Source organism: Setaria viridis, chromosome 8, assembly GCF_005286985.2.
Source record: "Setaria viridis chromosome 8, Setaria_viridis_v4.0, whole genome shotgun sequence".
Taxonomy (NCBI): Eukaryota; Viridiplantae; Streptophyta; class Magnoliopsida; order Poales; family Poaceae; genus Setaria; species Setaria viridis.
In genome coordinates, this window is record NC_048270.2 from 30,802,879 (window position 1) to 30,814,725 (window position 11,847).

Sequence of the window (11,847 nt, forward strand, 5' to 3'; positions counted from 1 at the left end):
AAAAAGAAATAGTATAGAATTTATGGCTAGTTAAAACTTATTGTAAACAAACTTGCTAATTTAATATATTTTTGCATGTCTGAAATATGAAAATATCTTATGTTTTGCATACTGAAATCAAGTGAAAACATAAATCGAATAGATTTCCAAAAACCAGATGAAAAACAGCAGAAGGCCCCCATTTATCCCGGTTATAAAATAGAACTGGGATAAAAGGGACTTTTTGATTCCCGCCTGGAAGTATCCATTTATCCCGGTTGATTATAAACCAAGATAAAGGAGGGGGGCTTTTATCACGGTTCATCATAAACTGAGATAAAAGATCCCCTTTATCTCGGTTTGTATTAGGAACCCGGATTAAATGTCCTTTAATACCGGTTGCAGTTACAAACCGGGATAAAAAGGGGGTCTTGTATAAAAGTTACAACGTCTTCTACACTCGCTCCGCCCAACACTTAGCGAAATTTTCACTCGTCATCCTCGTCCTACCCGTCGCCTGCCTCCGCCGTCGCCGCTCTCCTCCCTCTCTCCTTCTTTCTTATCCTCTCTTCTTCGTTCCACGCAGGCGCATAGGTGCGGAGGCGGGTGGCCAGGCGTCCGGAGGTGGCGGGCGTTGTGGGGCGGCGGTGGGTCAGGCCGGAGCGGAGGTGGGCGTGGGCGGGGCCAAGGCGGCGTGTGGAGCGGGGCGAGGAGGGCGGGGAGCCGCCGGCGGGAGGAGGCCAGGGAGGCGTGGGGCGGTGCAGGGTGGCCAGCGGGCGTGGGCCCGGTGGAATTGGGGTGAGGTGAAGGTGACTAGGATATGGCACGGAGCACAATGGTCATCATGACGTGGAGAACTCTTGGGACAGAGAACGATCTTGATTGCCGTTATTGGTCATCAGGACCGAAACCAGTTCAGTGGTGTACATACCGACGAAATTTCAGAAAAGACTATATAACTAGAACACTCATTTCTGAGTCATTGCAAACACTCTAGTAAGAACTACTGCAAGAAGTTTGTTGGAACGGACAGCTTGGACAATGAGCTTGAAACACTAGCTCCTCCTATAGACAGGAGAGGACAACAGGTGGGACACCGAAGAATCTATTGCAGGGTTAGTTCCACGAACGACCCACCATGGTTCATCGGATCAGATCATCAGGCGAGGCCGTGCTGGTCCAGGAGCAGGCGCCACCAGTCTGTAAGAAAGCCAATCGAACGTATAGGACCATCAGAAAACCCACCAGGCAATTTAGGCACAAGAAGAAGAAGAAAAAGAAGAAGAAGAAGAAGTGGAGATTATTGGTACCACGGTCGCCCTGCTCGTGCAGATACAGGAAGTGCAGGCCTGCCTCCCGAAGTGTCTTTGACCTGACGACACAACCCTTGCGTTTGCACAGATAACCGCCTTGGTGTTGGTCCTTGCAGTGGTCCTCGAGCTGTGAACCAACGCAAGCACCAAGCAAGCCACCAATAATGTCAGAAACAAGAATGCTTGCTGCTTTGTTATTAGTTGAAGAACTAGCAAGAGAGGGATTCCTACGTACTTTTTCTCTCTTCAAGGACCTCAACGACCCCTCGTGGAGGAAGCAGATTTCACAAATTTCTTTGTCCTTCTTGCCGAGCAGCTCCTTTGCTCGGCTCTGGCAAAGCTTCGCGTAACAAAGGGCGACGTCGTCGTCGTGGTCCTGGCGCTCCCGGAAGAGCTCGGCGAGGCCGTATCCGGGATCGCACTGCAACCATTCGTCACATCGTCATTCAACAGAAAGCAGTCAAGATTCGAGAGGACACGCAACTACGCAACGCAAGAAACAGAGGCCGCCGAAACCAAGAAATAAAGTGGCGGCGGCGAGACGAGGAGGGGAGAAGCCGAGAAGGAAACACGCCGGCGAAGAAACCCAAGAAAGTACCGGAGACGGAGAGCGACGCGGACCCCTTCCCTTCGCCTCCTTCGCCTTCCCCTGCTTCCTGGGCGCGGCGGCGGGGTTGTTGGGCGCCACGTTCGCGGGCTGCGCTCCCTGCGCCCCGTGTTCGGCGTGCGCCGCGTCGGGGCCGGGCTCCCCAGCGCTGCCGGTGGCGTTGCCGTCGTCGTTGGGGACCTCCTCGCCGCCCGCCGCAGGGCCGTGCGCCGCGTCGGCGATCCACTCCTGGATCCTCGCCAAGGGGCCCTGAAGCGGAGGCGGAGGCGGACACCCCTGCCGAGGCGGCGCACCGCGGCGCTGCTTGCGGCGGCCACGCGCCATGGTGCCTTGGCGAGCGCGAGGGCGCGGGCGAGGAGAGCAGAGATTTCCGGCGTGGGCTTCCTCGGGAAGATTGGTGGTTAGGAAGGAAGGCAAGCACGTGGGAGGAAGAGGGTTCTAGCATCGGGGGAGGCGCGCGGGTGGGGGAACTATATATTTGAAGGGCTGCCAACCGACTTGACGACGCCGGCGTGGCATCCTACAGAAGCATTGTACAGAAGCATGTCACAAGTCGGCCCACTAAGGTTGATAATCATGTTCCTCCTGGCCGTTGCCCGCTAAGCTGCGGCTTCCCTTGCCACCGCCTACTGTGCCGGCGGCGCAACGACGACTCAGTGCACCGTCTTGTGCACTCCGCTGATGCCGTCGTGCCCTGCCCTTCCCGAAGAATCTCTCCAGCCATCACGCTGCCCGTGCCGACACCACCCACCACCGGTCGCAGCCCACCCGTCTGAGTTGGGATTAGGGATGGAAATGTGGAAATGGATATCCGAATTATCTGGATCCGTATCCACTAAAACGACAAATATGGATATCCGTATTCGTATATGAATTTAACGTGGTACTAAAATGGATACATCCGAATTCGTTTTTCTTAATTTTCTCTATCCGATTCCACATTCGTATTCGAAAATACCCGACAATATACGTATCCGACCATATGAAACTATTAGTTATCTCTATAACTAATGGTAAATGATGCTACTTTAAATATTAATAATGACAATATATCATTAAAACTATTCAAAATTTATCTTTATAACTAATAGTTAATTATATTAATTTTATTATCACTAATATTGTACCCATAAAACTATTTAAAATTTATCTCTAATTTTTGTGACCAATGTCATTAAATTTAATAATAAATATATGTGAATATTAATTTTATTTTTAAATACTCTAATTTATTTATCAATAAAAACATTTTTATACAATTTTTATTATTCATTGATAAATTTTTATATTTATTGAAATATATATTTATCCATATATTATTTTTTCATAGATTGCACTATTTCAAATATTATTAATTAATGCAATATTTTCATAAGCGATTTTTGTTTGCACTAGTTAGTTAGGTACTCATACTTTAGTGTCTACTTGTATAAAAGTTTTGTTATTAAAAACCATCAACAACTAAAATTGGTAAATGTTATCCTCAAACTGAGTAAATATCCGATGGGTATCCGAATTCGAGACATTCGTCTGAAAATGTGGTAAAAAGTGCTATTCGGATCCGATTCCATGCGAATCCGATCCGGAGTCCATCCCTAGTTGGGTTACCGTCTCGAGTTTGACACCAATGACTTTTCGGATGCAACGTAGAGTAACTTCTCTAGAAAAATAACTGGTGCATGTATATGGTAACATATTAATAAGTTCTCACGGAAAATTGGATGATGTGATTAATTGGATGATAAGCAAGGTCCTTCTCCTTGGTAATTGTGCGTTTATGAGATATGTCTATCAAAAGAGAACGGAGGGAGTAGTTCAAAGATCATTTCCAAAAGACATGTAGTTCAAATGCGAAGGAATTCCAAAACATAGACACAAATATATTTAAGTTCTAAAAAAGTGTATATTATTGCTTACATTGTAAATAATTTTATTTCATGAATAAACATACTAAATATTGATTATATTAAATATTTATGCAAGAATGACAAAGTTATCTATTTGTCACGTTAGACCATTCTTGGGAGGATGGAATTGACAATGAATATTGTGCTTTGGTAAGAACTCAAATTTAGGGAGACTATTACCTCAGTTTTTAATGTTTTTCGGGGATGTTATTACGATGTATTTCAATTCCCAACTAATTTTTGACTCTGAGGAATATCTGACTTTTCTCTGCAATTTTTCATATGGCTTAGATGTGCAAATCTTACATATATGTTCTTTCATAATTTACATATCATTTTTACAACACATGTAGTTGATATGCAAAGTAATTCCAGGAAATAGGCAGAAACACATACTTCTCATCTAAACTCCGAATCGGGTGTTCTATATATGCATTTTGATTGTGTCGATGAGAGATACGTTATGGTGAAGTCCAATTTGCAATTTGAGCAGTTTATCTAAACCAGTCTGATCGGTTTAGAGACCGGTTCGCTCAAATAAATTTTGGTCGTCAACAGGTAGCAAAAATATCAATTCCTTATGGAACGTAATATTGGCATTCCATTCATACGCTGTTCATTGGTGACTTTAAATGGCAGCCTTTATCTTTAGTCCTTTTTCTGCACATTATGTACCTGATGCAATTAGTGTACAGTTGTAACATGCACTTGACTCCTGAGCACATAATTGGCATTAGAGCCTGCCATATATCATGTCCGTTGTTTTACTAGAAAGAAAACCTAGAAAGAAACTTTTGGTTTAAGTCATATTTACGCAACATACTGCAATAGTTGGATTGTAGTGTTAGATGACTTTATTTGTGAAATAAAACTGCAGTATGTGCTTAAAGCTGTTCAAAGTGGCTATATTCATTCTCCCAGGTTGAATCCTGCCCTTTTATTTTGGTAGTGACTTGTTTGCTTGGGCTTCTATTTATTTGTGCGAAAATGATTGTCATCTGTGATAGCTTGAAAGGGGAGACAGCCTTTATCTTTAGGACTCTTTCTGCCTGTTATGTAGCCTAACCTGATGCATGCAATGTGTAGGACCAACACGCATTTTTCTCAAGAGCATATTTTTGGCATTAGACCCTAGTTTCAAGTAATTAAGAATCTAAATCAAATAATCAACATGGTGATTAAGAAGCAAATCAAAGCTAACTCCAAATTTCTAAGAGTAAGGTCCAAAAATACGTCATATTTTGAACCAAGTGTTAAAACTCCCTCCTGTTGAGAATCACTTGTGAAGCAAATAAAAATAAATTTATATAATAACTTAAATCTTGACCAATATACTAGTGTTAGAACTTTTCAAGTTGAACATCTTCCACTCACAGAACTTCTTCTGATTTTGAGCAGAGGATGTTCCAAAATCGGGTAGACGATCGGTCCAGTTTTAAATCCAATTCCAAAATAGCTTTGACCGATGTTCCACCAATGGTCCTACCATCCTATCTCCAACTTCATCGAGCTTTTCCTTGTTGATCTTTATAAAAGTCATAGCACATACCCTGTTCCCGAACCTTCACTTTTGGAAATCAAACCGCGTAGTTCAAACTTGGTGTGAAAACACATGTTATACACGACACTTTCGTCACGACACACATCTTGAGCACCATCATGCATAATTACGCATCATGAACATCTTTTTGTGCATAGTTGACCATCATGAGCATCATTTGTGCATAAATGAATGTTGCGGCCATGCATTGTTAAGTGTCCAGAATTTATTTATTTATTGGTGAAAAATCAAATTTGTGAAGGAACTCCAATTTCTTCCATACCACTGTACCCTCAAATATTTTATTCAAATACTAGACACCATTTAGTGATTTTACAATATTTTTACCAAATGTTTCAAAGATGTTTTCTTGGGTTAAAAATTCATTTAAAGTTCAATTTTAGCTGTATTGTTTTGACGATTGTGTGCAAACCATAAAAGCTTTTGAGTTGATTCTTATTTCATTGGGTTCTTGGTGATTTTATCTTTCCAACAAGTATTTTTGTGTAATTTTTGAACACCTGTCAAATAAGGGAGCAAAGTTGGCACGTTTTATTTCTCCGTGGGCCCACGCGTAAGCACTTCTTCTCCTTCCTCACAGCACCAGACGCAAGCCGTTGGCCTGCAGGGGCCGAGCTCCACCTGGCCGGTGCCCATGGGGGCTTCCCTCCCCGCCAATCCTTGCGCCCCATGGTGAGTCACTCCGTCCATCCTTATCCTCACCATCCTCCTCCTATATAAAGCCCCCAACTCTCCCTCCCCCAATCTCCGTTAACAGAACACGGAGCTCCACTTTTCCCCAAACTTTGCCGATGAAATCCACCTCGGTTGGTGCATCTCCAGCCGATTCCTTGCAGCCACGGCACCTTCTCGACATCACGATTCCGTTTTGCTACTTCTCGGGCTCCCTCCCTCACCGGACGACGCCCTCCACGGGTGCTCCTCCGCCGCCCCCTTCCTGCGCCGTTCCTCCCTGTGCGCTGCCCTCCTCCAAGCGCCTGACTCCCTGCTGGTGTGCTCCCTGGCCCAAGGTGCCACCCCTCTCCCTTCCGAAGCCGCCCCCTCTCTTTCCCCCACCTTCAACCCAAGGCCATGGCCGGTCTGGTCATTTTCTATTCGATGCGTGCCTGTTTATGTGCGTGGGGATCTGATTTGACAAGAAGAAGGAAGTGTAGGGGGTTATGGGGAAGTTTTAGGAACTTTTGCGTAATTAACCCGTAGATCTGGGGGCTAGATTGAAAGTTTGTCTCGGTTTTCTTTTTTTTCCCTAGATCTAAAAAGGCTGGAACTTTGAAAATTCATAGTAAATTGTAGAAAAATCGTAAAATAGCAAATGAAGATGTTTTGGAATCCTTGTGAGAAGAGTTATGCAGTAGAGTCATAATATGATTTGTGTTAGTAGAAAATTTCTGATGTGAGAAGGGGTACGTATGATGCTAAGTTATGATAAGTAGTGGTTAAACTTTGAATATAACTCATATGTATGCTCTGATGTTAATATAACAGCTACTTATATAAGTTCTTCACCTTTGCTTTGATTCTTGCTTAAGGTGTTTAGAGTGTTCCATGTTACCTAAGCTTAATGCTAATTAACTATGTCCATAGTAGTTGTGAGCTATGTGTTTAACTTATGCATATGTTACCTTGTTAAAGAACTAAATGAATAACCTTGTTGCATATGTGCTGAAATGGCTACTAGAATAGTTTCTGTTGTGGTAGTATTTTCAAGATTATAGTGATGTTTTATGTAAATATGGTGAATACAAAAGATGTAGGTAACTTCATAATATAGCTCGTGTTAAATTTACATCACCATAATCCTCATGGTTTAGGAGCTATAGATTTTAAAAGTTCATTGTCAGATTTTGGGTGCTCTATGTATAGGTATGAATGATTGTGTTGTTTGATTTAGCTAAGATTTTAATCATATCTTAAAGATAGTAGATGAAGTGTAGGGTTTTTCATGAGCTTTCCAAACTGTTAAACATCACCCCTTTTGGTGGTCTAAATCTCTAGTTATGAGCTTGTGAAGTGGAATAACAGAATATGTCCTAATCTGGACAGAGATGTCTTCTTTGTGATGTTTGACGTAGTTAACTTTGGTTTTAGCTTGTGTTGTTTATAAAAAATCTGTGCATGGTTTGTTAAGATTTCTAAAGAGTCTAGAACGACCTTGTTGTGAAAGCTAGAACTCAACTTATGGATGTCTAAAGTTTAATATCAGCATCTGTTCAAGTTTGGACAGATTTGCTTCTTTGTGTTTTGTAGTCTTGTTAACTGTTGAATCATCTTGAGACAACAATAATAAAGTTATAGATAAATTAATAAAGTTTCTACCAAGTTAAGAATCATGGTTGTTGGAGGTCTAGAATTCCAGATATGCATCTGTGAAGTTTGTGTCAGTTTTCTATCCTTGTTTGTACATATCTGCTCTTTGGTGTGTTTTCACCTTATTATTTGTTGAATCAGCTTTTGGTGTGTGTAACAAAGTTTTAGATAATTTCCTTTACTTTACAGAAAGTCTAGGATCACCCTTTTTGGATTCTTATATCTCTAGTTATGGTTAAAACAAGTGACTAGTGTGCTTCTGTCCAGATTTGGTGTACGTGCTTAGTGTTATTAGCTTTAACTTGATGTTGCCTTGTGTGCTGGCTAGTTAGCTCATATCATTATTAGAGTTAAATTGATCTACCTAAGAATATTATAAATATGTTATATAATGTTGGTCAAGCACTTAGCTACTAAATGGTCATGTATGCATGTGGCTACAAAATAACCTTGTTGCATAGCTTGCTAGAACCTTAGTGATGTTGGTGTGTGACTTGCTTATGTATGAATTGTTTAAAATTAAATGTAATATAATTTATACTTGGAGGAACTTTGGGTTACTTATAATACATATATTAAGAAGCACATGTATGTCATACAATATGCGTTTTCCCAGTGTGAGATGAGAGGACCACATAGTTAGTTTTTTTACAAAATCTGCATGGAACGGGCACGCAGAATTGACCAAAGCACATGCAGGTTTAAGTCTGGATGATGGGCACTTCCAGGGTTGGATCCAGTAGGGGCTTGGATCGAGGAAAGTGACAAGAGCACTCAAGCTCTAATAACCAATTGGTGGGACGGAAACATGGAAGCCTGGTGGCATGTGGTGTAATGAACCGGCCTTGGAAATGAATTAGCAGGGGTGGATCCTGTTGTTGCCTTGTTGCCTTTTTTAAATATTACTTTCGATTTGCAGGGGGCATTAATTTTTATTTATTTATTTATTTTCTTATTATTTGCTGATAGCTCTACAAGCAGATTGTTGGGCATCGAGGCATGACAACCAGTAATATATGAATGAGGCTAATTAGTTATTACAAATAGTTAATTAAAATTAAGGATACATTAGTTATTGTGAATAAAAAATTATATCTCTTGTTTACTAGTGCTCCGTTATCACTGCCAACCCAAGCAGCTGATTCTAAAAACTGACACAGAAGAAACCATGTCAAAATCATGGAAAATGGATCATTGACTGTCTCGGACCAATACCTAGCACCCGGCAATGGAGAGGAATGGATCGGAGTCCTTGGCATAGCTTCCTGCCACTGAGTACAAGACCACAGGGTGATAAGGCTGTGATAAATGAATGGTATACATGCATAGAATTGTTCACTTTGAATGGGATGAGCCAGCACAGGAAGATGGTACAAGCTAAGCAAGTACCATTTTTGTTTATCTGCAGTGTGATACATGCTTCTATTTGCTTGCTTGTATGGAATGGTATGGGCTCATGCAAGATCATGTTTGTTTGGATAGGGATGGATTGGCCTGGTATTAACCTAACTTGGTGAGCTTTATCTCATGTATTGCTTTGCGTATCTTTTTATAATAAGCCTATTTTTCCATATAATTTGTGAACATTATAAAATCTGAATGTGCAAGACATAATCTAGTATTTCAAATTTATTGATACATGGAAAAAAAATCAAATTCCTTATGCTGAATGAAACGAAGACAAATACCAGATAGGAGATCTCAAGTACTGATATGTCTATAAAATACTAAAATACCATATTATTATCACCTCACTGTTCTTGGCTGTCCCCAAGTCTACAGTACGTCACCAAACATATGTTTAGCTGGCATATAAGTGGTGTTTTGCTTACAATGACTTTCATGGAAAAAGATCTAGTGATGGACCAAGCAGAACTCCATGTTTGGAATTAAAGAACCCAATTCAATAAAAGTGAAGGACCAAGCTGAATTCATCAATGATTGGAATAACTTAATTCAACAAAAGTAAAATGACAACTGTAGCATAGGGAAAGAGGCATAAAAAATATCATTGTGAAACATCTTGTGATATCTAATTGTGATATCTCCTTAGATTCGGAACTAGCCACACAGGGGTTGGAGAGTTGGACCAAAGCTGAGGGGATACAATTTCCTTGTTCCTATTGTTTTTCAGGTCAAATTCTCCAATATCACGCCTATCGTTCTTGTAACACGTGACATCAAGAAAGTCATCATCAGTAAAGTAGGCATGATTTGGCTTCAGCTGTGGATATTCTTTGGCACAAAGGCAAAGTGATTGGTTACGCCCAATAAACAGCACGTTCTCACCCAAGGTATCTACTTCCACTACAAGCTTTTCCGATGTAAGGTCCACTTTATGTGCTTTGATCCTGTTGGTCTTGTTGGGCAGCGTAGACGGATCTAAATCATACTCTTCTTCTAGTACACCGTTAGATCTCGTAATTTGCAGCAGTTCACCAGATGGAGCTTGAACAATGTAAACCCTGTCTGATGCAGACCACTTCACCCGTTCCAGAACTATCTTCATTGTAACTGCTGGGGCGCTAAGATCGAACACATGGATTTCTCCTACATCAGTGGTGGCATATAGCAGTCCACCCTGAAATTGGCAGTCTTCATAGCAAGTGTGTGGTGGCAACCACGTCCACTCATTGTCTCCTGCCCTTGCAAACGAAAGCTGACATCGGGGGTTGTGGATGAGCACCACGAAGTAGTCCCCGGTGGATGGATCTGAAGATAGAAAGGCCTTGTAGAACAGCATATCACGGAGCTTACTGAGATCAAGGATTGATGGCTTATCATGGATCCAGTGGTCTCCAGTGTACCACAAGTACTCATAGTTACAAAGGGTGCCAGCATCATCAAATATCGGATCCACCTGCTCGATGGTTGTGACCGATGGCAGTGCGATCTGATCACCAGTGATGGGGTTGACAAGCTGCAGCTCAGATCTCTCGTCTGCGGTGATTATCCAGCCATAGGACGAACCAATGACCTCCCTAGTTCGGATAGGTGGGTCCGGGAGAGTCAATGTGTATGCCTTCTTCTCTGCGAGGCTCAGATCTCAAATACTACTGCCACACGTTCATGGTCGTGTTTCCTGAACAAGATGTTCGAAATTTCTTTTCATTTCATGGGTCAGGTCTCAAATTGGTCCAAATAACATGAATATCATTTTTCTACTCATTTTATTCCGTAATTTGAATCACTTGCAGTTCAAATTTGACTTATACCAAAAATTCCCTTGAAATGCAATTAATTAAATAAATATAGCAAATAAATTTAAAAATATACCAAATTTTAACATGGAGTACCACATGTTGTATGTAGGGAGTAGAAAAAATTTCATGGTGAAAAGAGGAAAAAAAATTATTTTTTTGCCGAGTGTCAAAAAAAACACTAGGCAAACCCCCCTGTTTGCCGAGTGTTTTTTTTTAACACTCGGCAAACAAGGGGCTTTGCCGAGTGTTTTCCATTTGACACTCGGCAAAGCCCCTATTTGCCGAGTGTTTTTTTTTTGCCGAGTGTTTTTGGAGTGGCACTCGGCAAAGAGCTTGTTTGCCGAGTGTCCGAAAAAAAACACTCGGCAAAAAGAAAACACTCGGCGAATTTAAGGTTTCCGGTAGTGGTGTATGCCTTCTTCTCTGCGAGGCTATATAGACCCATAGCCTTCTCACCGATGGATTCGGAAGTGTACAGGAGGCACGGTGTCCGCTGCAGCTTGCAATGTTCAGTAGCGCACAGGCTTGTGTAGGCGGCGCGCCACGAGGCACAGACTGATCCTGCACGTACAAGGTCAGGGGTCTCAAGGAGGGCAAAGATATCCATCAGGATATCCTGTGGCAGCCACGGCAGTTCACTGCCTGCAGTAGGTGCCACCACGGGTGATGGATGTACAAACTCATCTAGCTGGAGTAATGTCTTCATCAGCGAACAGGTTGAGGAAGCAAATATGTTGGCAAGAGCCCGAAAGAGCAGATTGCACAGACAGCTAAGGTTCATCCTCTCGGCTCTGCTGGATATGTCCATCGAAGCAAATCAAAGCTGGATCTCTCACCTTTGCAAGACCACGGATGATCGAGTTGCTCCCTGCAACGGGAGACAAAAGACGCTTGGAATCTTTCGGAGGAGTACAAGGCACAAGCACAACGAGGGCAGGCTCCTGGTTCCGTTCTTATACCCAGCAAACCC

General features: G+C 42.2%; 1 protein-coding gene across 1 annotated transcript; it reads right to left on the reverse strand.

The window, feature by feature from the left end:
- Positions 1-9,620: 9,620 nt before the first annotated feature.
- LOC117834487 (F-box protein KIB4) lies at positions 9,621-11,583 on the reverse strand. The gene is made up of 2 exons (XM_034714052.2): positions 11,293-11,583; positions 9,621-10,696 (listed from the first exon to the last, which is right to left on the reverse strand). Exons 1-2 carry the CDS (start codon positions 11,581-11,583, stop codon positions 9,707-9,709), a joined length of 1,281 nt encoding a protein of 426 aa, XP_034569943.1. The 3' UTR covers positions 9,621-9,706.
- Positions 11,584-11,847: the final 264 nt, after the last annotated feature.

Coding starts and splice junctions, on each gene's coding strand:
- LOC117834487 (XM_034714052.2), bottom strand. CDS start 11,583: ATGAAGACATTACTCCAGCTAGATGAGTTTGTACATCCATCACCCGTG. Junction 10,697..11,292: donor ATAGCCTCGCAGAGAAGAAG/GCATACACCACT, acceptor GCAGAGAAGAAG/GCATACACATTGACTCTCCC.